This window comes from Macrotis lagotis, chromosome 4, assembly GCF_037893015.1.
Source record: "Macrotis lagotis isolate mMagLag1 chromosome 4, bilby.v1.9.chrom.fasta, whole genome shotgun sequence".
Lineage (NCBI taxonomy): Eukaryota > Metazoa > Chordata > Mammalia > Peramelemorphia > Peramelidae > Macrotis > Macrotis lagotis.
The window spans coordinates 251,161,529-251,187,704 of NC_133661.1; the positions used below are offsets into that span (position 1 = coordinate 251,161,529).

Here is a 26,176-nt window from a genome sequence, read left to right on the forward strand (position 1 = left end):
ACCTAAGTTCAAATCCAGTCTCAGACAATTACCTACTTGTGTGACCTTGCCACTTAACCCCACTACCTTGCAAAAAAACTGTTGGGAAGTTAAATTTGTAAAATTGATAGCAAACTAAATGAAACTGAGGTTTCATCTGATGATTTAGTCCTTTGCCATCAGTTTACCCAAGGCATAAATAAGAGCTGCATTATATATGAATAAGACTGGCTTCTTGGAAGATCTGGGTAAAGATGTTTAACTTTAAATAAGTCAAGAATGTGGACGTCTCTCATGGTAACTGCAGACAGCTGATATGTATGGGGTCTAAGTAGAGATGTGGAAAAATTTTTATCAGTTATATGATATGCTTTCATAAATATATAATTATTTGGTTCTCCCTTGTGAACAAATAAGCTATTTGAATATTGTAATGTTAAAGCCTGGAATTAATTTTGAAAGGGTAATAAGGGAAATATCAAAAATTATGACCCTCTTCTGGTATAGATCTGTGGGTTCATATATAATGTAATAATGGAAGGATTGTTTTGTAATTCATGTGGTATTCTTACTGCTGTTTTGTTATATTGGAGCTAATAACACATGTTGGAGATTTAAAGTTGCCTAAGATGTTCTATTGGTTTTAAAGAATTCTGAAAGTAATAATTTGTATTTTGAATATGGCTAGTAGTTAAACAGGAATAATGTGAAGTTGTCTTTATAGAAGTTTCTAGCAATGTATGTAAATTGGGAATATTTTGTGTATATACATATATATATTATATATATATTCTAAAACTGTGATTGTTTGCTTTTAAGTAAAAGCACCTATGCAGTATGAGAAAGATAAACACAAGAATGATAATTTGAGATTTTTCTGTGACAATACTTAGCTGATTGTTATGTAAGAATTTAGGAGATGATAGGCAATCTTCTAGCCAAAAGATAGTGTTTGTTATAAAATACAACAGGCTAGAAGGAGGGTTCTCTAGCCAAAGGGGAACCTGATACAACATCTTTATATAGAAATATGATTTCATATAGTAGATATGATTTCAGACAAAAGGATGTGGAACTGGAGACCAGAGGCAGAGGTAGGAGATGAGGCATGTAGGGCCAGGAAGGATACTTAGAGCTTTAGATAGGGGATTCATTGATTGGGACTTCATTAAGACTATAATTGAGAATTTAGTGAATTGTACTCACTTGAAGTTCTTATTAGGTAAAATAACTACAGAGCTTTTAATCAGTTTTCCCTTTTTAATGTCTAATACCAGGACAGTCAGCAAAAAGGAAATGTTATTGGGTTAATGTGTTCTTGGTTGCCAAGGAAGCCAATGGGAACTTAGAAACTTCAGATGACAGAGATGAGCAGTTGAAAGGGAGACTTTTCAGTGTGGTCTAAGGTTGGATCCTTTTTTTTTGGGGGGGGGGATTATTGAATTCTTTTCTTCTGCACATAGAAGCCTCTAAAGATCTGATTTGTGGGCTTGTTGGGGCTGCATCACAAGTATATGGTGCTGCACATCAACACTAGGGGTGGGGGTAAGAACAGATCATTCTAGCCCAGTCACAAAATGTTAAGGTCTTCCAACCAAGGACCAAAAGATCAGGTACAGTCTCTGATAAGACAGTTTTAATGAAGCAGTGAGAACAACAGAGAAAGGTGGAAGAGAGAGGGGTGCTGTTAGGTAGCAGAGGCCCCCATCCCCAAAACAAAACTGGTCTACTGCTTGGTGCTGCCCATTCTTTGAACAAGGACTTCTACAGAGGTGACTGTAGCCTACTAGCTCTGAGACTTCATAGCCATGGAACTTACTTGGCCTGAAGGTTTCTGAACTTCCTTCAAGCCAATTAAGCCTTGCTGTCCAGCTCTTCCTCAATTCTGAGAAGTTGGTTATACTTGGCCAAATGCTCAGATCAGCAGGGGCCCCCAATCTTGATCTGCCTAGTGCAGAGACCAACCACCAGGTCTGTGATGAAGCTATCTTCAGTCTCCCCAGAATGATGGGAAACTATTTCACCCCACCCACTGGACTGGGCCAGCTTACACGCCTGGAGAGATTCAGTCACAAAGCCAATCTGGTTCACTTTGAGCAGGAGGCAGCTGCATGCTTTCTCATTCACAGCCTTTTCAACGTGGTTAGGACTGGTCACTGTGGGATCATCCCCTACCACCTGGAAGTGTGCCATTTTGGTAAAATTCTTCCAAGCTACCCTATTATACTGGTCAAAGGGATCTTCAATAGATACCACTGGATATCCATGATAAAACCCTTGTAGAGGTCTCCAAGCTCAGCAGGTGAGATGTATCTGTTGGGATTATCAGGAGACTTGAAGTCCAGGTCATGTTTCCCAGAGCAGGAGAATTCAGAGGCAGCAACATCCATGCCAATTACAATCCTGTCAGTATAGCCAGCCTTGTCTATCACTTCCTTCAGCAACTCTAGAACTTCTTCATTCTCCAGGATGTTAGGAGCAAAGTCACCTTCATCTCCTACATTGGTGGTATCCTGTCCATGTCCATATTCCTGCTTAATCACATTCTTCAGGTTACCTCAGCTCCAATGTGCATGACCTCCTTGAAGTTTGCTGCTCCAACATAGAGGATCATGAACTCCTGCACTGCTAGCTTGTTACCACCATGGGAGCCAGCATTGATCACATTGAAGGCTGGAACTGGTAGGATGACTTCTTCATTGCCTGCAAGGTCAGCAATATGGCAGAACAAGGAGAGACCTTTCTCAACAGCCTCTGGCCTCAGCATCCAGAGACACTCTCAATATGGCATTTGCTCCAAATTTAGATTTATTCTCAGAGCCATCCATCTTTATCATCAATTTGTCAATTTTCTCCATTCAGTTTCTTACTAATCAGGGTCAGGGTAATAGTTTTATTGATGTTCTCAACTGCTTTTGAGAAAACTTTCCCCATATGGGTCTTATCATTGTCTCAGAGCTCTAGGACTTCATGGATGCCAGTAGAAGCCCTACTGGACACAACCGTTTGGAAGAGACCTTTGAAAGTGCAGATTTCCATGGGGGTGGGGGAGTAAGATGGGGGGGGGAATTGTAAAACTTGAATAATATCTTTAGGTTTGTTTGTTTTTTTTGTAGGGCAAATGGGGTTAAGTGGCTTGCCCAAGGCCACACAGCTAGGTAATTATTAAGTGTCTGAGACCGGATTTGAACCCAGGTACTCCTGACTCCAAGGCTGGTGTTTTATCCACGACGCCACCTAACCGCCCCTCGAATAATATCTTTAATAAAAAATAAATTTTAAAAAAAGAAAGTGAAGATTTCAACTTCAACAGTGGGGTTTCCACAAGAGTCAAAGATTTCTCTTGCACTGATCTTCAAAATCAACACATTGAGTTTCTGGATGGGGATTGCTCTGCTGACTTCAGAGAACAGAGGCAGAGGGGAGGTTGGATCCTTCTGACTTGATTTCCCCCAAAGTGCCATTTGGATAATGTCTCAACCTGGTAGAATAAATCTGGCCTAAGACATTTGACTATTCACATGACCTCTGCCTGGACACTGACATTCAAAATTATATCTATAAAGGAATTTTCCTTTAATGTCCTGGATCTTTATAGTAAACTGATATAAGCAAACCAGATAGAGAAGTTTTAGGTCAAGTAGATTTAATAGCCAGATAGGCTAGGTATGTGACTCTGACACCTGTTGTTAGCTACATGTTTAGATAGGAATTAAGACTCCTTCATTTTTATGTTAGAGGGGATATTTAAGAAGAATGGGAAATTTTACAGTTTCAAAGTCTAATTTAAGGAAAGGAATTTGTATCAGATAAGTACATCAAGAAAAGGAAAATATATGGAATATTTGGGAATATTTTGGGAAGAAAAGAATTCATTTTGGTTAAGGATGTTTGAGTCATTATTGTCATGACAACAAAAGGTTAAGAAATGTGTATGTACCCTAACAGCAACATGGGGGTGATGATCAACCTTGATGGACTTGCTTGTTCCATCAGTGCAACAATCAGGGGCAATTTGGGGCTGTCTGCAATGGAGAACACCATCTATATCCAGATAAAGAGCCATGGAGTTTGAACAAAGTTCAAGGACTATTCCCTTTAATTTAAGAAAAAAACAGATATCTTATTGCCTGATCTTGTTATCTCTTATACTTTTTATTTCTTCCTTAAGGATATGATTTCTCTCTCATCACACTCAATTTGGATCAATGTACAACATGGAAACAAAGTAAAGACTGACAGATTGCTTTCCGTGGGGGGATGGGGGAGTGGGGGGAGGGAAGTAAGATTGGGGGAAAAATTGCAAAACTCAAATAAAATCTTTAATAAAAGAAAAAAAAGATGTGTATGTTACAAGCTTAAGTTAATGTGGTATTTCTCAATGAAGTTTACTCATTTAGTGGAACATTTATGGAAGTTTATTGTATTGAAGTAAAATATGATAGTAAGGCAAAATGTAAATTGTAAAAAGCTCCAGAATCTTATTGTATTGTGATGAAAACATGTGTTTTGGTCTAAGGGAAATGTTAAGCAATTTTTTTAACCAGAACTGAAGGTCTCAACAAGTCACCTGAGCTGCAGAGGACTTTTTGGAACAGATTCAGAAGATACTTCAGAAGGACATCGGATGTCACCAGGGTCGAAGAGAGGAGAGACACTGGACCAGTTCATCTCCACCATCTCTCACCTATGTAAACATGTATAGCCAGGGGATCCTGTCCCTTTTGCTACCTGTAATTTTCCCTTGATTCTTAAAGTGTGACACCTCTACTTCCCCCCCCCCCATTTATGGAAAGGAGGAGGAAAGGCAGGGTGAAGACGTTCTCCATTGAGAGAAAAGGAGATCAAGATTACTGGGTGGAATGATTATATCCTATATGAGTCTGTATATCCTATCTAGGGAGAGTCCTGTCTCTGATTTAGAGAACCGGGTATTAGTAATAGTGAGAGAAGAATGTAGCTGACAGAAGTCAATGCCCAGTCTTTTGGTGTGGCTAACTGTTGGACTTGCTGGTCCACAGCAGTTTGAGAACAGACCCCCTGAGAATGGCCTAGATTTGCAGTTCCTATCAGAGGTGCACTGTGGCACAGAATTCTGGTCCAGAAGAGAGAAACACCAGTGACATACGACCAAATCAGTTCAGGGTGACTATTGTCTACACCAGTGTGGATAGGGTATTTTCTAGGGGAGTAGCAAATGGCTGTAGACTTATGTCTAGAAGCAGGGTACTTATATTCTGAGCTGTACAATTTACAGAGATAGATGAACTAAGATTCATGTGAGATGTAATGATACCTGGATCCCTTGTCAGGATGCATTATGGTAAAGAAAATTGTGATTACCATTGCATATACCCATCTGCCAAGGGTTGGTCAGGGAGTTGTTATCTAGACTTATGGGCCTATTACCTGGCACAGGATGGAAGTTGGGGCTATGGAATCCCAATTTATATCCTGAGTAGATTAGATTCTAAACCCTGGACTTGCTGGCTGACTAAGCCATGAAAACAAGAGAGTCTGGCATTAGATTATCTGTTAGTTAAAGAAGGAGGAGTTTGTGGTAAACTGAATCCATCAAGTTTCTGCCTAAAAGTAGATGACAATAGGCAAGTAGTAAAAGAAGTAAGGACCTCAGAAAGTTGGCATATGCTTCCTCACAATCTGGAAGATAGGATGGATCCATGTACCTGATAACAAGGAAATGAGATGGTGATAAAAAAAGTCTGTAGTCATGTCAATAAAAAGAATTCTGCATTAAGAAAGAAGTCACTAATAAGGTGTGGAACCCAAATTCTTATTTAAAAAAAAAAATCAGGGAATTGTGAGGAACATTAGTTTATATTACAAAGACCGAGGTCTGCCTGTATTGTAGCCTGTGGGCAGGTATGTGGGTTAAGACAAAAGATTTAGCCTCAATCTGATCAAAACCTGAGATTAGGCCAGGTCTGCCCCACCTAGTTCTGAGTTAACAACCTAGGGTCTACATCCTTCTCCTCTGTGCATGCTCAAGGAGGTAGCTGTTCTTGCTCATTAGTATAATGAGTAGAGCAGGGAAAATGCATGGGGATGAATCTATCAGTTGGATTTGTGACCCCAGCCAAAGACTGCCATGGAAGTGCATATAACATCAAGCAGTTCCGGATTTCTCCTCTTGAGAGAGATGTGCCATTTATTAAGATGTCTTAATAAAAACCCATTTTAATCACTCTGGACTAAGTATTCACAAGCCATTTATAACAGGAGTTATATGATAGTATGTTTACATAGATTTGTTATTATTTGTTCTTCAAAAAGCATCTATAGCCTGACCAATATTTAACTCTGAACTACCCCCACCACCCACTGCCTGGACTACTGCTATTACCTTCTAGAGACTTGACCTGTGTCAAGTCTCTTCCCACTCCTGACCATCTTTCATTTAGTCACCAGAGCGATCGTCTTAAAATCCACATCAGACTATTTCACCTGTGGAGTCTAGAGGTTCTGTTACTTCCAGGTATCAGAGTTTGTTATCAGAAGCTCTTAATACCTTCTTCCATATCTTTTCTATATAGTCTGTAATTCACTGGACACCTGCTTTCTTGGAATGCTCTCCCACCTCCCTTCTACCTCCTGACTTCCTTCACAGTTCAGTCTTTTGGATGTAACTGTCTTTCATTTATAAAGTATGCATCATTCATATGGGGAACATGGAGTATGCAAGGAGGACCAGCACCTCTGGTGTGAGGGCTTGCTGAGGCTCACTCACTTTGGGTGTCTACTGGTACTCAACTCTTAGCTGTGGCCTCACCTCTAAACTCTTTAAGGAGACAGTCTGAGCCAGGTTAACTATAACCAATAGGTTTCAAATCTGTTGAATTATGGGAATAACCATCCCAAGCAAGATAAAATTTTTCCCAGTGGAATGAATGGATAAGAACAATTTTTTTTGATTTTTCAAGGCAATGGGGTTAAGTGACTTGCCCAAGGCCACACAACTAGGTAATTAAGTGTCTGAGGCCGGATTTGAACTCAGGTACTCCTGACTCCAAGGCCAGTGCTCTATCCACTGCGCCACCTAGCCACCCGGATAAGAACAATTTGTTCCAACAGCCATGGCTTGAAGGCATTATGGAACACTTGGATCTTTGTTCTCAAAAAAGACCATGACATCAGGGAAGTGATGCTATGTTATGTACCATGCACTGGATTTGAGCGAGGGGATGCTGTGCTAAGTCACAAGTCTCACATTCTCCTCCAGAACCAGATACAGATCATGACAACTGGAGCTGGCCCTAGATGAAAGCTTATTGGGGTTTAGTGTCTTGTCCAGGGTCACACAGCTAATAAGTGTCAAGTACTTGAGGTCACATTTGAACTCAGGCCCTCCTGATTGTAGGACCTATGCTCTAACCACTGCCCCACCAAAGATATCAAAAGACACCAAAGCCATCCACCGTATCCTGGGTCATTGCTAGATGTCTTTTTTCTTGCTACTGAACATCAACAACCTTGGAAGAGATTAAAGATTTTGTGCAATTTTGCTTCACTTAAAAATCCAATTCATGTATAAACAAAGTGATTTTCCTAAAGCATAGGAATGATCTCCTATTCAATATTGGCTCTCTATTGACTCTAGACCTGGAGAGCAATTTGGAACTGTGACCAAAGGGCCATAAAACTGTGTACCGGGGCAGCTATGCAGCACAGTGGATAGAGCACCAGCCTAAGTTCAAATCTGGCCTCAGACACTTAATAATTACTAATAATTACCTAGCTGTGTGGCCTTGGGCAAGCCACTTAACCCCACTGCCTTGAAAAAAGAATAAAAAAAACTATACTCTTTAATACAGCAATACTATTACTATATCTGCATCCCAAAGAGATCATGAAAAAGGGGGGAAAGACCCACATGCATGAAAATATAGCAGCTATTTTTATAGTGGCAAAGAACTGGAAATTGAGGAGATGCCCATCAATTGGGAATGGCTGAATAAGCTATGGTATATCAATGTAATGGAATATTATTTTTTTGTATAAGAAATGATGAACAGGCAGACCAGAAAAAACCTGCATACTGAGTGAAATGAGCAGACCCAAGAGAGCATTGTAAAATCAACATTGTGTGATGATGAACTATGATAGACTTAGCTCTTCAGCAATTTAATGATCCAAGACAATTCCAAAAGACCTGCCATCCACATCCAAGGAACTAGACCAAAGCATACTATTTTCACTTTGTTTTTTTCTTTCTTGTGGTTTTCCTTTTGGTGCCGATTCTTCTTTCACAGCATGATTAATATGGAAATGTTATGATTGTGCATGTATAACCCACATTACATTGCTAACTGTCTTAGGAAGGGAAATGAGAAGGGAAGGAGAAAATTTTACAAAAATGAATGTTGAAAACTATCTTTACATGTAATTAGAAAAAATTTTTTGAAAAAATAAAGTGAAAGTGGGGGAAAGAGTCTTCTAGGATATAAACAACTGATTCCTTTTGACTTGCAAAGACATCTCTACATAACAGAAAATTAACTTGAAACTACATAGAAAATAAATTTACATTTTTACATACTATCTCAATTCATTAACTTTTTTTTTTAGTTTTTGCAAGGCAATGGGGTTAAGTAGCTTGCCCAAGGCCACACAGCTAGGTAATTATTAAGTGTCTGAGGCCGGATTTGAACCCAGGTACTCCTGATTCCAGGGCCGGTGCTCTATCCACTGCACCACCTAGCTGCCCCAATTCATTAACTCTTACTTGAGTTTCCAAAGAAAAACATGAGAAACCCTTGTCTTCCAATCTCAAAAGAAGCTAGAAAAGCTACCACCAATGTAATAAAGGATACTAATCATGATAATGAAAAATTATAATTACTCACCATTTGCTCTCAACCATACTGAGGCAGAGACTATCTCTGAGCATTCCCATGGAACTTACTTTACACTTCCTTGGTACAGACTGGAATTCCCTGAGCAACTCATTCCTACTCCTTGGAAAAAGACAAGGCTTTATTTTAACAAATCCAGTTTATTCTACTTTCCAAAAAAAAAAAAAAAAACAGGAGAAAGTAATTTCCTTCCCTTACTATCCTCTCTAAACTGACATGGATGGGGTTAATTAAATGATTTACTTTATTTTTTCTAGAAGTATCTGGGTTCTGGAATTCTTTTTTGCTAAGTTAGTGTAAGACCTATACAACTTTCTAGTACTTCTGGATCAATTATTTGTCTCCAAAAAAGCAAGAAAATCTTTCATTCTCAAAAATTGATTTTTTAATTTGAGCTATAAGTAAATCATGGCAAATAACTAAGATTCATATTAGGCAATATTTTTATCATAAATTTTAAAAAACCTTCATTATGCATTTAAAACAAAGGTTTTTCACCCAGAGGAAAGCTGAGAAGTTAGAAATAAACAAGTATGTACATTCATTCACACAATGTAGCAGTCATAAAACTAAAGGCTTTATTAGTTTATAGGAATTTGCTGAGTATAGGTAGAAACTTTTTAAAGTTACAGTATTAGAAATGCTAGTTATTAAGTTTGACAAGAAAAATTAATTAGAAGCAACTTGATGCAGTGATACAAAGCTAAATAAGAGTCAAGTGGCTTCAAGTCCCATCTCTGACATATTCTTGGGCAAGGCAACTTTCTAAGACTAAGTTGTAGAACTGCTGAAATACATTAGTGGAAGTTTCCTCACTAGGCAGTTCCCTATAGCAGTGAAATTCCAGTTCCAATTCCAGTTCCTATTCCCTAACAAATCAAGAAGTCAAAATATTGTCTGGAGAGGTCTTGATTGTTTACTTAAAAATGTTTACTTAAAAAAAATTGGTCATCCTGTTCCCAACCTCTAAATGAGAGCCAATAAATTAGTTTGGAAATAAGATAAAATGAGAAAAATAATTATTGTATATCTATTAACAAAGACCAAGGACTTCCAGCCAAGATGGTAGAGAAAAGACAGGCACTGTGCTAAGTGTTCCTGATTCCCCTCAAAAATAAAATGAAAGAAACTTCTCAATAGAAATTTGACAAAACCCAGAAAAAGAAGCTAGGAGAACACCTACAGTATGATCTGTCTCAGGGGACAGTGGGTGAACCAGGAACAGAGAGCTGAGGGTGAGCACAGGAATAGCAGTGGGACAAAACCAGAGAACTGGCCTTAGAGGCAGAGACTTTGGTGAGTAGCCGTCCCAGGACCAACTTTAGCAGTGGAATCTTTGGCTGGGGGAGCTATGCTGAGTCCCAGTCGACTGGAGGGTGAGTTCCAGCACAGAGAGTTGCAGAATACACCTGGAAAATGGCCAGCTGGGCATGGGACCTGAGTTCCTTATTTTTTGCTGAACATTCTTCCCAGAATGAATGGTAAATGCCCCCCAATCCCCACCCCTTCAGGCTCAGGTGTGGGCAACAGAGTTTACTTAGCTGAAAGGGAAATTAACTTCATCCCCAGGGCCCAGCCCATTGTTCAAGGTCAATTCAGACCCTGCTGCCCCTCCTCACTCCTTCCAGGATTAGGGAGAGGGCTTCAAACACTCCAGAAAAAGCAAACAGCACCTCCTACTAGCCGGCCACTTGGAATTACTAAACCAAGTGAACAAAGCCTCTAGGATTTCCAAAAGCAAACCTGAGAGCCCTCCGCCAACACAAAATCCTAGGAAAATGAAGAAAGGCCAGTGGTAAGGGGGGGGGCATGAAGAAATACTTGGAAGAAAGAATCTAACACAGAGAGATCTAGCACTCTTTTGCTTTTTAAAGATTTTATTTTAGGGGCGGCTAGGTGCTGTTGTGGATAAAGCACCAGCCCTGGAGTCAGGAGTACCTGGGTTCAAAACCAGTCTCAAACACTTAATAACAACCTAGCTGTGTGACCTTGGACAAGTCACTTAACCCCATTTGCCTTGCAAAAACCTAAAAAAAACAAAAACATTTATTTTGAACTTTACATTTTTTCCCCTAATCTTACTTCCCTCCCCCCACCTCCCTCAGAAGGGAATCTGCCAGTCTTTACATTGTTTCCATGTTGTACATTGATCTAAATTGAATGTTATGAGAGAAATCATATCCTTAAGGAAGAAACATAAAGTATAAGAGACAGCAAGATCAGACAATAAAGATAAGGTTTTTTTCCCCCTAAATCAAAGGTAATAGCCCTTGATCTTTGGTCAAACTCCAGTTTTTTTCTCTGGATACAAATGGTATTCTCCATTGCAGACAGCCCAAAATTGTCCCTGATTGTTGCACTGATGGAATGAGTGAGTCCATCAAGGTTGATCATCACTCCCATGTTGTTAGGTTGTACAGTGTTTTTCTGGTTCTGCTCATCTCACTCAGCATCAGTTCATACAAATCCCTCTAGCCTTCCCTGAATTACCATCCCTCCTGGTTTCTAATAAAACAACAGTGTTCCATGATATACTACACTAGTTTAATCATTGCCCAATTGAAGGACATTCTCTTATTTTCCATTTTCCAATTTCCATTTTCTTTAGCACCATAAAAATAGCTACTACAATTAATTTTTTTATATATCTAGGTTGCTTCCCATTTTCCTTTGATATCTTTAGGATACAGAGCTAATAGTGGTATTGCTTCCAGGCTTCCCTGAATTCCCATCCATCCTGGTTTCTTTTTGTAATTTTTTTTAATATTTAATATTTATTCTCATTTTTGTACAAATGTTTTTATACATTAATAAAATATTCTTGCTTAAGAATAAACAAAATACCCCCTACCCCCCCAAAAATACTCACTTGAGTGATAAAGGGGAGAGAAAAAATTAAAATTAAAAAAAAATAGTAATAACTGTAGGTATGGCCAGGTGGTGCAGTAGACAGAGCACCAGCCCTGGAATCCGAACCCCACTGCCCTGCAAAAACCAAAAAAAAGAAAAAAAACCCAAAATGAAATAAAATACTAATAATAGTAGGGGTGGCTAGGTGGCAGACAGAGCCTTGGCCCTTGAGCCAGGAGTGCCTAGGTCCAAATCTGGCCTCAGACACGCAACGATCACCCTGCTATGCAGCCCCAGGTGGGCCACACAGCCCCATTTGCCCTGCACCCCGAAAAAAAAATAGTAATAAAAAATGTGCTTGAGTCTTTGTTCCAACACCAACAACTCTGTCGTGAGTGGATCACATTCTTTATGATAAATCCATGGCAAAAGTTACTTCCATATTTTTACACTATTGCCATTGCTGATCGCAACTCCCTCCTTTCATATTTCTCCACTATCATGTACTATATTTTCTCTCTCCTTTCACTCTGACTCTGCTGTAGGGTACCTGAGTGGCACAGCAGACATCCTCTCCTCCTTTATTCACATCCCCACCCCTTCCCCGTCCCCCCTCTCTCCTTACTCCAGATGTCTATACCCCATTGAGTATATATGCTATTTCATCTCCTAGCCACCTCTGATGAGAGCGAAGATTCCCTCATTCCCCCTTGCCTCCCCCCTTCCATATCATTGCAGTAGCTCATATCTTGGCCTACTCCCCCTCTCCTTTATCTTTCTCCCATTACATTCCCCTTTGTTCTATTGACTCCATTTTTACTCCATATTTTTTCTTCGAATTCAGCTTTCTCCTGTGCTTCAACTATAAAAGCTCTACCTGCTCTATTAACTGAGAAGGTTCATATGAGTATTATCAGTGTCATTTTTCTATGCAGGAATACATGCAGTTCATCATCATTAAGTCCCTCATATTTTCCCCCTCTCCTCCAATCTCCATGCTTCACCTGAGTCCTGTATCTGAAGATCAAACCTTCTGTTCAGCTCTGGCCATTCTAACAGGAACATTTGAAATTCCCCTGGATCATTGAAAGTTTATCTTTTTCCCTGGAAGAGGACATTCAGCCTTGCTGGGTAGTTGATTCTTGGTTGCATTCTAAGCTCTTTTGCCTTCTGGTATATTATATTCCAAGCCCTACGACCTTCCAATGTAGCTGCTGCTAAGTCCTGTGTGATCCTGACTGCAGCTCCATGGTATTTGAATTGTGTCCTTCTGGCTGCTTGTAATATTTTCTCTTTGACTTGGGAGTTCTGAAACTTGGCTATAATATTCCTAGGGGTTGGTTTTCTGGGATCTCTTTCTCAGGGGGGATTGGTGGATTCTCTCCATTTCTATTTTGCCCTCTGCTTCTAGGATATCAGGGCAATTTTCCTGTAGTAATTCTTTGAAAATGATGTCAAGGCTGTTTTCCTGATCATGACTTTCAGGTACTCCATAATTTTTAAATTCTTTCCTAAGTCTGTTTTCCATACCAGTTGTTTTTTCAATAATATATTTCACATTTTCTTCTAATTTTTCATTTTTTTGGTTTTGAAGTATTGATTCCTGATTTCTGGTAAATTCATCAATCTCCCTGAATTCTATTCTTTGTCTGAAGGATTTGTTCTCCTCAGTTTTCTTATCCCTTTTTCCATCTGGCCAATTTTGCTTTTTAAAGCATTCTTCTCCTCAATAACTTTTTGAACTGTTTTATCCATTTGACCTAAGCTGGTTTTTAGCATGCTATTTTCTTCAGCATTTTTTTGGATTTCCTTGACTTGCTGACTTCATTTTCATGTTTTTCCTGCATCTCATTTCTTTTCCCAGTTTTTCTTCTAACTGCCTCATTTGATTTTCTAAGTCTTTTCTGAGCTCTGTCATAGCCTGAGCCCCATTTCTATTTTTCTTGGAGTCTTTAGGTGCAGGAGCTTGTGCTTCCTCATCGTCAGACTGAGTATATTGATCCTTCTTGGGTTCATAGATAATGTATTTCTCAATGGTATTTCTCTTGTTTCTCTGCTTGCTCATTTTCGCAGTCTAAGCCTGTTTTGGGGGTGCTTCCTGAGTTTTTGGGACACTCCCACAAGGGTCTCAGTGTGTGAGGCTCTGTCCTCCCTTCTGGTCTATGAATGACCATAAGCACCCCGTTCTGCCACAGGGCCAAGGTGGGGGCACCCTGCTGTTCTATGGGGGGGCCTAGACTGCAATCAGGATCTGAATGTGGTCAGAGCCCCAGAGTCCTGTTCCAGGGCAGAGCTCAGCAGAATCTCTCTTCACTCCCTTCCCTAGGTTCAATGGGCTCATGCCCTGGGGTCTCCTACTTACCGGCTCCACCTACTTCTGTTTCCTGGATCTGGAATGCAGTGTCCAAGCAGCTCGCTGTGTGCCTTGAGGGCTGGGCTTCATGTGCTTGCTCTGGTAGAAGTACCGCGGCTGTTCCCCCAATTTATGCCCGGTGCTCCCTGGGGCGTTGGTCAGGAAACTGCCCCCGCTGCTGTGAGCTGCGGCTCCCAGCACCCTGGGGCTTCCTCCAGGAGGCTGAAGTTCTTTCACTCTGGTGGGCCTCCCCTCTGGCGGGCCGCCCCCCAAACCCGGGGAGAAGAGCCTTTCTGCTCTTTTCCAGGTTACCTTGAGTAGGAAAACTGCCTCATTGGGTCCCTCTGTGGGTTCTGTCTCTCGAAAGTTTAGTTAGAGTCCTTAGGTTCAAAGATTTATGAGAGAGCACCTAGGACACGATCCACTCTTGTGGCCATCCTGACTCTGCACCCCCCTCCTAGTTTCTAATAGAACAATAGTATTCCATGACATACATATACCACAGTTTGCTAAACCATTCCCCAATTGAAGGACATTCACTTAATTTGCAATTTTTTGCCGCCACAAACAGGGCTGCTATGAATATTTTTGTACAAGTGATGTTTTTTACCCTTTTCCATCATCTCTTCAGGGTACAGACCTAGTAGTGGTATTTTTTTAAATTTATTTTTATTAAAGATATTATTTGAGTTTTACAATTTTCCCCCCAATCTTACATCCCTCCCCCCACGGAAAGCAATCTGTCAGTCTTTACTTTGTTTCCATGTTGTACCTTGATCCAAATTGGGTGTGATGAGAGAGACATCATATCCTTAAAGAAGAGAAGTCTAAGAGGTAACAAGATCAGACAATAAGACATCTATTTTTTTCTAAATTTGAGGGAATAGTCCTTGAACTCTGTTCAAACTCCATGGCTCTTTATCTGGATACAGATGGTATTCTCCATTGCAGATAGCCCAAAATTGTTCCCAATTGTTGCATTGATGGAATGAGCAAGTCCTTCAAGGTGGAACAACACTCCTATGTTGCTGTTAGGGTGTACAGTGTTTTTCTGGTTCTGCTCATCTCACTCAGCATCAGTTCAGGCAAATCCCGTCCCTCCTGGTTTCTAATAGAACAATCGTGTTCCATGACATACATATGCCACAGTTTGCTAAGCCATTCTCCAATTGAGGGACATTTTACTTGATTTCCAATTCTTTGCCACCACAAACAGGGCTGCTATAAATATTTTTGTACAAGTGATGTTTTTACACTTTTTCATCATCTCTTCAGGGTATAGACCCAGTAGTGGTATTGCTGGGTCAAAGGGTATGCTCATTTTGGTTGCCCTTTGGGCATAGTTCCAAATTTCTCTCCAGAAAGGTTGGATGAGTTCACAGCTCCACCAACAGTGTAACAGTGTCCCAGATTTCCCACAACCCTTCCAACAATGATCATTATCCTTTCTGGTCATATTGGCCAATCTGAGAGGTGTGAGGTGGTACTTCAGAGAAGCTTTAATTTACATTTCTCTAATAATTAATGATTTAGAGCAATTTTTCATATGGCTATGGATTGCTTTGATCTCCTTATCTGTAAATTGCCTTTGCATATCCTTTGACCATTTGTCAATTGGGGAATGGCTTTTTGTTTTAAAGATATGACTCAGTTCTTTGTATATTTTAGAAATGAGTCCTTTGTCAGAATCATTAGTTGTAAAGATTGTTTCCCAATTTACTACATTTCTTTTGATCTTGGTTACAGTGGTTTTATCTGTGCAAAAGCTTTTTAATTTAATGTAATCAAAATCATCTAATTTGTTTTTGTTGATGTTCTCCAACTCTTCCTTAGTCATAAACTAGTCCTTGATCTTCTAATTTGCTTATAGTATTTTTTTTTATGTCTAAGTCCTGCAACCATTTGGATCTTATCTTGGTAAAGGGTTTTAGGTGTTGGTCTAATCTAAGTTTCTTCCATACTAACTTCCCTAGTAGTGGTATTGTTGGATCAAAAGGTATGCACATTTTTGTTGCCCTTTGGGCATAGTTCCAAATTTCTCTCCAGAAAGGTTGGATGAGTTCACAGCTCCAACAGGGTAATAGTGTCCCAGATTTCCCATAACCCTTCCAACAATGATCATTGTCCTTTCTGGTCATATTAGCCAGTCTGAGAGGTGTGAGATGGTACCACAGAGATGCTTTAATTTGCATTTCTCTAATAAGTAATGCTTTAGAGCAATTTTTCATACGACTATGGATCACTTTAATTTCTTCATCTATAAACTGCCTTTACATATCCTTTGACTATTTGTCAATTGGAGAATGGCTTGTTTTTTTAAAAAATTTGATTCAGTTCTCTGTATATTTTAGAAATGAGCCCTTTGTCATAAATACTAGTTGTAAAGATTGTTTCCCACCATCAGCTTTGTCCTTGGGGATAGATAGTATTCTTTATCATATGTCCTTCAAAACAGTCTTGAGTCACAGCATTGCTAAGAAAAGCGAAGTCATTCGCAGCTGATTATCCTGCATTATTGCTGTTATTTTGTTCATAGGACATTTTTCAACTGTATCTGCTCATGTAAGTCTTTCCAGGTTTTACTGAGAGCATCTTATTCATCATTTGTTTCTATCAGAATCACATGCAACAATCTGTTCAGGGGTGGTTAGGTGGCGCAATAGATAGAGCACCAGCCCTGGAGTCAGATACCTGAGTTCAAATCTGGCCTCAGACACTTAATAATTACCTAGCTGTGTGGCCTTGAACAAGCCACTTAACCCCATTGTCTTGCAAAAAAAAAAAGAAAAATAAAAAAAAACCAATTTATTCAGCCATTCCTATTGCAACTGATGGGTATTCTTTCGATTTCCAGTTCTATGCCACCAAAAAAGAGCTGCTATAAAGATCCTTTCACATATAGGTCCTTTTCCTTCCTGTTTTTCATCTCTTCTGGAATATAGACCTGGTAGTGGCATTGCTAGGTGAGCATGGTTTTATAGTCCTTTGGGCATTCTAAATTGCTCTACAGAATTGCTGAATCATTTACAATTCCTCCAAAAGTGCATTAACATCTCATTTTCCCTACATTCCCTCTAGTATTTGTCATTTTCTCTTTCTGTCCTATTAGCTAATGCAATAGGTATAAAGTAGTATTGTTCCAATCAAATGTGAGTTAGCACATTTTTTAATATGGCCATAAATAGCATTGATAAACCTCATCTGAAAACTGCTCATGTTTTTTGATCATTTATCAACTAAGGAAAGGCTCTGTTTTATAAATCTGATTCTGATCTTTAACTTTATTTCAATATTTTTGTCCCAATTTGGGGCTGTCTGCAATGGAGAATACCATCTGTATCCAGAGAAAGAACTGAGGAATTTGAACAAAGACTAAGGACTATTACCTTTAATTTAGAAAAAAAAAAACAAAAACCTGTATCTTGTTGTCTGATCTTGCTATCTTTTATACTTTATGTTTCTACCTTAAGGATATGATTTCTCTCTCATCACATTCAATTTGGATCAATGTATAACAATGTATACATTGTAAATATAAATATTGGCAAACTGCCTTCTGTGGGGGGTGGGGGAGGGAAGTAAGATTAGGGGAAAAATTGTAAAACTCAAAACAAAAAAAAAATTTTGTTCCCAGTTACTATTGCTACCTGTATTTCCCTCCATCCTATTTTCCCACCCTCCATTTATTCTATTCTTTCTCTTCCTTCACCCTGTCCCTTCTCAAAAAGTGTTTTTCATCTGATTACCTGTCCCATAATCTTCCCTCCCTTCTATTACTTCTCCATTTACCCTCATCCCTTCCCATCATACTTTCTTCTATGGTAAGACAGATTTTTTTTTACATTTTCCAATCCTTTATTTGGAGAGACAATTGAAATTTTTTTTTTTGTCCTTCACTTTCTTTAATTTATTTATTTACACATTACTAAAATAGTCATTATTAAAAGTAAACATAACCCCTCCCTCCCCTCACAAAAAATAAAGTGAGAGAAAAAGAAAAAAACCATACTTCAGTCTGTGTTCTAATAATAACATTGGCTCTGTCTCTGGGATGGATAGCATTCTTTATCATAAGTCTGTCAAGAGAATCTGCTTCAGTATTTTTGGGGTTAAGTGACTTGACCAAGGTCACCCAGATAAGTAATTATTAAATTTCTAAAGCTAAATCAGAACTCAGGTTCTCCTGATTCCAAGGTCAGTACTCTATCCACTGCACCACCGAGCTGCCCTTCCCCATTCCCATTTATTCTATTCTCTCTTTCACCCTGTCCCTCCTCAAAACTGTGTTGTATCTATCCTCTCCCATGATTTTCCCTCTCCTCTATCACCTACACCCCCCCCTACCCCCCATCCCCTTTTTTCCATCCCTTTACTCTTTTCTTCCTCTAGGGTAAGGTAGATTTCTATATTCTATTTAATGTGTGTTGTTTCCTATGAGAATGAAGGCTTACTCATTCCCCCTCACCTTCCCCTCTTCCACTCCACTGCAAAAGCTTTTTCTTGACTCTGTGAAATAGCCCATTCTACCTCTCCTTTCTCTCTCTTCAAGTACACTCCTTTTTTGCTCACTGACTTCATCTTTAAATTATACTTTCATATTCAGCTCCCTCCTATGCCTTGTCTATATATGCTCCTTCTAACTGCTCTAATAAATGAGAAGGTTAGGGGAAGCTAGGTGGCGCAGTGGATAGAGCACCGGCCCTGGAGTCAGGAGTACCTGAGTTCAAATCCAGCCTCAGACAATAATTACCTAGCTGTGTGGCCCTGGGCAAGCCACTTAACCCCATTTGCCTTGCAAAAACCTAAAAAACAAACGAACAAACAAATGAGAAGGTTCATATGAGTGCTGTCAATATCATCTTCCCATGCAGGAATACAACACAGTTCAACATCATTAAATCCCTCATAATTTGCCCTTCCCATTCACCCTCTCTATACTTTGCCTGAGTCCTATACTTGAAGATCAACCTTTCCGTTCAGCTCTAGTCATTTTAACAGAAAAGTACAAAAGTCCCCTATTTCACTGAATGTCCATCTTTTCCCCTGAAAAAGGATGTTCAGTTTTTCTGAGTAGCTGATTCTCAGTTGTAATCTAAACTCTTTTACCTCCTGTAATATGTACTAAAAACTAAATTAATATGACAGGGAAATATTAAAGGAAAATATAGCTGGGTTTCAGTAAAACAATTTATATTTTATCCATATCTTTATTAAAAAAAAGATGAAGAGACATGAGCTACATAATAACAAAGTTAAAAGGATTCAGAACTCATTGAATAGACCCAAAGAGAAGTGATTGATTAATGGAGCTATGCCAGCCTAGACTAAATAGTGAAGCAGCCTGAGGAGTTTAACTTAGCTTTATGATGGTCATCATTTTTATAAATAACTTGGACAAATACATATAGGATCTCCTCACCAAATTTGAAGGGGAACTGGGAGGTAACACTAATACAATGGATATGTCACAATTTTAGTAAGCTAGAACAATGGACTAAATCTAAAATGAAATTTAATAATCCTATTAAAAGAGCCAGAAGGGACCTCAGATCTCATCTTAAACAACACTCTCATTTTGTACAGTTTTCCCAAAGCGATAAAGTAGAAGAGACAAAGGGCACAAACCTAAATCCTCTTCAAATCTAGCGATCTTACATATCTCTTGGTGCCACATTTTAAGAAGCAAACTGACAAGCCACAGCCTAAAGAAGGTAACAAATATGGTGAATGGACTCAAAACAATGTCATATTACACCAACGAAAGGAACAAGTGACATTTGACTTCAGCCTGGAGAAGAAAGGTAGACAAAGCAATTATCTTCAAATCTATGAAGAATGGTTATATGAAAGAGGATTTAACTTATCTGATTTGATCTATAGGGCAGAACTAAGAGTAGCAGAGATGACCATTTATATTCTAGGAAAGGGACTGGTTTAAGAGTATGGAAGATAAAATAATCATGACCACCATAAGGATGGGATGTTCAAAGAAACCTTTGTGAATTTCCCAATCCCACACCCCAATTAATAGCATCTTTTCAGGTTATTTGTCTCTAACAGAAGTGACCTTTTCTAAGTTAAGAGCAGGTCTCCCTATCTTACCAAGCCTGGAAGTGTAAGGGTTACTCACAGGTTCTACTCCACAATTGATCAACACCAGAGTTTTGTGCAAGGTAATGGTCTATCAATTTCTGGCTGAGGTCAAACCATGATTCTGACTTTACACATATACGGAAAAGTACAAACTTTAATTTTTTTTTTTTTTACAAATTTTATTGTTGTAGAATATTTGGCCTATCCACATCTGTGCAAACTATAAGCTCTATGTAGAAACAAAGACTCTTTCATTTTTATCTCTCTAAAACCTACACAGTTCCCAGCACATGGTAGGTACTTGATAAATGATAAAATAAGTATTTCTCTCTTTTTCTCAATTTGAGGGCCTCTATGTTGATAAAAACAGTCATGTACCCCCTTATAAAATCAAACTTCTAAAATAATGATGAAAATGTGGTTATGATTTTAAAAAGAATATCTTACCTCTTCTAATTCTCTTTCTATTTGGGTTTTCTTCTTTTGGAACTGTTTTATTGTTTTCAGTTCGACCTGAATTAAGCCAATTTCTTTGTTTTTTTGACTATGTTGCAACTCCAACTCATTAATTTTAAAAATGTAGTGTTCATGCTGCAAATAAGAAATTAAAAAAAATTAGTGTAAAACACTTAGTGTTTTAGTATAAAGAATTATCAGTGAATTCACACATTGTGTTTTTTATCTTAATGGTATTTCATTTTTTCCAATTACATAAAAAGATAGTTTGGAATATTCATTTTATAAAATTTTGTATTCCAAATTTTTCTCTCTCCCTCCTTTCTCTCTCCAAGACAGCAAGCAATCTGATATATGTTTATACATGTTTTAAACATATTTCCATATTAATCCAAGAAGGATCAGAACAAAAGGGAAAAACCATGAGAAAGAAAAACAAAAATAAGTTTTTCAAAAAGTGAAAATAATATACTCTGATCAGCATTAAGACTCCATTGTTCCCTCTGGAGTGGAGGGCATTTTCCATCACAAGTTTTTTAGAACTGTCTTTGATCACTATATTGCTGAGAAGAGTTAAGTCTATCTTGGTTGATCATCAAACAGACAGATTGTGTTTTATTGAAACTCAAGTGTAGTTAAGAACTTCTTTAAAATGGTACATGAGATAATTTTTGCACCTGAAGAACAACAACTGAACCTAGGGTTGGAGATTGCTAAAAAGACAGAAATTGGATATCCAACAGGATAAGAATATTAAAAGATTATAACTCAATATGGAGGAAAATATGCTTCCAGTTAACTAAGAACTAAACCAAAAGCTCCCTCTGTTTCAGCCTTTGTGCTAAAAATCTTTTCTACTAAATTTTAAGTTCTCTGAGGGTGACATATATTGTCTTATTTAATTTTTTTTCTCCCACAGAGTTTTGCAGGGTTCTGTGCTGTGTAGGTACTTAATATTTAATTAAGTTAAAGGAAAATTTATTTTTATGTCATATTAAATTTAGCTGAGTCAATTTTTTCTTGATGATCAGTATCTCATAGGGGTGTTATTCTGATAATATAACATTCTCATTTTATATACATATGGTTATTAATATAGACTGGATAGAATCGACATTCAACTTAGAATATACCTCAGAGGGGCCACTAGGTGGCGGAGTGGATACATCACCAGCCCTGGAGTCAGGAGTACCTGAGCTCAAATCTGGTCTCAAACACTTAATAATTACCTAGCTGTGTGGCCTTGGGCAAGCCACTTAACCCCATTTGCCTTGTGGGAAAAAAAAAAAAAGAATATACCTCAGAAATCTTTGGAATTTTTCATTACAAATTTGAAATTTTTCAACTAAATCTCTGATATTAGTATGTATTTAGCATTCTATGTGTATGCCTCTTTTTGATTAAGAAAAATATACTTTAAAAAAAGCAAATTTGTGCTTCCACATCAGTGATTTTTTTCAGACATACGAAATTTACTTCTATATACGTTAACAGTTTTAAAAATTTTAACTCTATTCCCTGAAAATTTTTCAAAAATGAGCTATATTTTAGATTATTATATATACCTCAAGAATCATTAATCTTGTGAAAAAGTTCTGAGATTACCAAGGCCAAGGGGAAGGGTAATTTGTTAATTCAGATCACCAAGCTAATCAGTAAGCTCTCCACATTTAGATGTAGTCTCTATATTGTCAGAAATTCTAGTGATAATAAAAACCATTTGAAGAGGAGACAGTAAAAAAAAAAATTGGAATGGTGCCAACAACCAACTTACAATTCTATCTTTGAGATCAACTGGTAGATTCTGATTTGCAATTATGCTATGCATAATTTAACCCTTTCTTGATATATTTAATTATCATGCATATTATTTTATAATGTTTGACCTTCCTTCGGAAAAAAAATTATGACATCAGGGAGGTGATGCCATGACATTTTACTATAGAGTAATAGAATGATACACTCAAGGGCAATAGAAATATTTAGTTTTTTTTCCCTATTCTTAAGAAAGTATATTTCTCTGCTCATAATTCATGTTATATTTTAGTTTTATTCTGCTTCTAGCTACCTCTTGTTTATTCTTATCTTTTTTTTAACATATCTCCTACATTTTTACTTTTTATCTGTTTCAGGTTCACAAATGAGCTGAGTCTGTGTAGAATAAGAAAGGGCAAATAGGTGGCAGTGTGGATAGAATACTGAACTTGAAATCAGAAGATGCATCTTCATGAATTTCAAACTGGTCTCTCAGACTCCTTGGCTATGTGGCTCTGGGCAAGTCATTTGGACCCCGTTGGGTCTCAGTTTTTTCATTTGTAAAAGAAATTGGAAAAGGAAATGAATGGCAAACCAGCCCAGTATCTCTGCCAAGAAAACTCCAAATGGGTCACAAAGACTCAGACATTACTGAAACAATGGACAATCATAGGATCCTAGATTTGAAGAAGAAATTGTGGAGATCATCTAGCCCAAAGTTCTCATTTTAAAGATTAGGAAACAAGGCCCCTCCAAGAGTTTAAGTGACTTTGCTAAAAACACACAGATAGAAAATAGCAGAACATGAATTTAATAGAAAACCTTTTACTCTAAAGCCAATTCTTTCCACTGACATTCACTTTTTCCTTCTAAATGAAGCCTTCCAAATGAATAAAATATATAATTTTGATCTGATTCATAATCTTTGTGAATAACTATTTGAATTGCTCCATGTCCTTTTTGGTTTGTTTTTTTTTTTTAATAATTTCAGGTTCTCAACTATGCTCTGGATTATAGATACTATCAAAACATGATCAATTGAGAGCAGTAAGGTAGGGCAGTGAATAAAGCTCTGGTCCTGGAATCAGGAGGACCTGAATTCAAATGTGACCTCAGACACTTAATACTTACTTAGATGTGTGACCCTGGGCAAATCACTTAACCCCATTACCTTGCAGAAAACAAAAAAAGAAGAAACTACTGCCAATAAAAAAGTAGTATCTTTATATACAGATTACTCACCATAACTTCCTTATCAAGTTGGGATTTGTCCTTTGCTTCTACTAACTGTTGTTTGAGTTTATCAATCTATATTAAAATAGAAATGGAGAATTAAGAAGGTGAAGAATATGCTCTATATTGTACTACCAAGTAGACTAATTTTGAAGTTCAATGAAAGCCACTAAGTCACTGGAAGGGGAACAAAAAATAGTCTAACTTAAAAGAGGCCAACAGGACACTCATATCTGCTTCTACAGTCAATCTACTGCATTATTCTGTTTTTCCTAAAATATATGATGAAAATCCAGTCTTCCAAAGATATATATATTTGGAAAAGGGATCAACATTTTAGTAAGCAAGTTTTTCTGATAAAGTTATCATTTCAATATACATTAAGGCATTGATTTAAATTTAAATAAGAGGGGGCAGCTAGGTGTAGTAGACAAAGGGATAAAGCACTGGCCTTGGAGTCAGGTACCTGGGTTCAAAGGCGGCCTCACACACTGAATAATTACCTAGCTGTGTGGCCTTGGGCAAGCCACTTAACTCCATTTGCCTTGCAAAAACCTAAAAAAACCAAAAAATTTAAATAAGAGGGGCAGCTAGGTGGTAAAGTGGATAGAGAACCTGCCCTGGAGTCAGGAGAAGCTGAGTTAAAATCCAGGCTCAGACACATAATAATTGCCTAGCTTTGTGGCCTTGGGCAAGTCACTTAACCCCAATGCCTTGTAAAAACTAAAAAAAAAAAAAGAAATAAAAAATTTAAATAAGAATCATTTTCTCAATTGACAAAGAAAAGGTAGTACTCAAAGTAGATATCTATTTAACAAAGATGTAAAAAAACACCACTCCAAATCACTAATAATCAGAGAAATCCAAATTAAATTATCTCTAAGATTGCCCACATTCATCAAATGATCAAAACCAGAAAAAACAAATACTGCAAGGACTAACAAAAAAATAAATTAAAAAATTCTCTCAAATTTCTGATTTCAAATATCATTAAGAACATTATTTTATATTTTACAACATGGTAATACAGTGATACACTCAAGGATTACAGAAATATTTAGTTTTGGGAGGCTTTTCCTACTCTTATTTTTTGGTTCTCATAGTTCATATCTAACTCTTAGAATTTAACTCTTGGGGAAAAATCTAATTTTCTTTGGATTATTTATTTGTTTATATTTTGTTTTAGCTTTATTTTCCTTAATTTTTAAAAAGTTTAAATATAAAAGAAAAGAAAAAACATTGTTATGTACACAGTAAAACTTAAGAGAGAATTCAAAATATAAAAAGTTTATATAATAAATTCTAGAGGCAACTATGTGGCACAGTGCATGGAGGACTGGCCCTGGAGTCAGAAGGACCTGAGTACAAATCCAGCTTCAAACCACTTGATACTAGCTGTGACACAACCTTGGGCAAGTCACTTAATCCCACTGCCTTGCAAAATAAAATAAAATAATGTTTCCTTTTTCTTTTCTTTTCTTTTCTTTTCTTCTCTGCAGTGCATTGTAATCCATGAAGGCTATAATTAAACATGTTTATATACAGTGTGTGTGTGTGTGTGTGTATATACATACATATGTACATATATATGTATATATAGACACATATACATTTATATACAAACATACCCACAATTTTCACGTATACATACACAGTTACAGATACATATGCATATGTATATTCATAGATATCTAAAGATTATGATTACTATTCCTGCTTTTTTCATCAGAATAAATTACACCCTGATCTTTATTTTGTTTGTTATATGTGTCTCTCATTTTTATAACATTTTCTGAAAGCAACAACCATTCCTTACTCTTCTATTTTACTTCTACCTTGCCCTCCTAATTCCATAACAGCCCTTCCATGAATCTCCTCCCTTACACACCCATCTCTGATTATTCAGAAGATGTTTTTCTGGGATATAATAGAATCACCAATAAGACTAGAGAAAAGTTAGTTAATAATTTTTTTTTTGCAAGGCAAATGGGGTTAAGTGGCTTGCCCAAGTCCACACAGCTAGGTAATTATTAAGTGTCTGAGGCCTGATTTGAACTCAGGTACTCCTGACTCCAGGGCCGGTTCTCTATCCACTGCGCCACCTGGCATCCCCAAAAGTTAGTTAATAATGGATGACGGCAAAACCCTGTACTATACTTTGTCTTTCTACTCTTTAATCAGTACATCCACTAGATAAAGATGTTTATATTTCTAAGATTATTAAAACACAAAAGAATATGGGAATATAGTTGGCACTTATAGGAATATACTAATACCCAATTATTATTAGTAAAGGTATACTAATAAAGATTTGTAGGCAGAGAGTATTTGTAAGAATTTTAGAAATTATCATTCAGCTGATCTAAAAGTCACTTTAGAATCAAACAGTATAAATATTGTGTTCTTTGGAGGTGTCCTGTATGGGTACTAGCACCTTTAGTTGCTAACTAATAAATAATTTATCAACATTTAATCTCAGTTTTGCAATTCTCCTAAACTTCTTTAACCTCTACCAATAATTTTATAATAAATTAAACAATGATAATAATTGGCTGAGGAAATTATAGTACTTGGGCATTAAAAC

The 26,176-nt window shown here is 37.6% G+C and overlaps 1 protein-coding gene across 2 annotated transcripts in view; it reads right to left on the reverse strand.

The window, feature by feature from the left end:
* BBOF1 (basal body orientation factor 1) overlaps positions 1-26,176 on the reverse strand; it is an 83,657-nt gene that overhangs the window by 37,429 nt on the left and 20,052 nt on the right. For both annotated transcript variants that reach the window (XM_074235738.1, XM_074235737.1), the window contains exons 3-4: positions 23,602-23,667; positions 20,596-20,739 (exon numbers count right to left, since the gene is read on the reverse strand). In XM_074235738.1, coding sequence (XP_074091839.1) covers positions 20,596-20,739; positions 23,602-23,667 — 210 coding nt within the window. The remainder of the gene's footprint in view (positions 1-20,595; positions 20,740-23,601; positions 23,668-26,176) is intronic.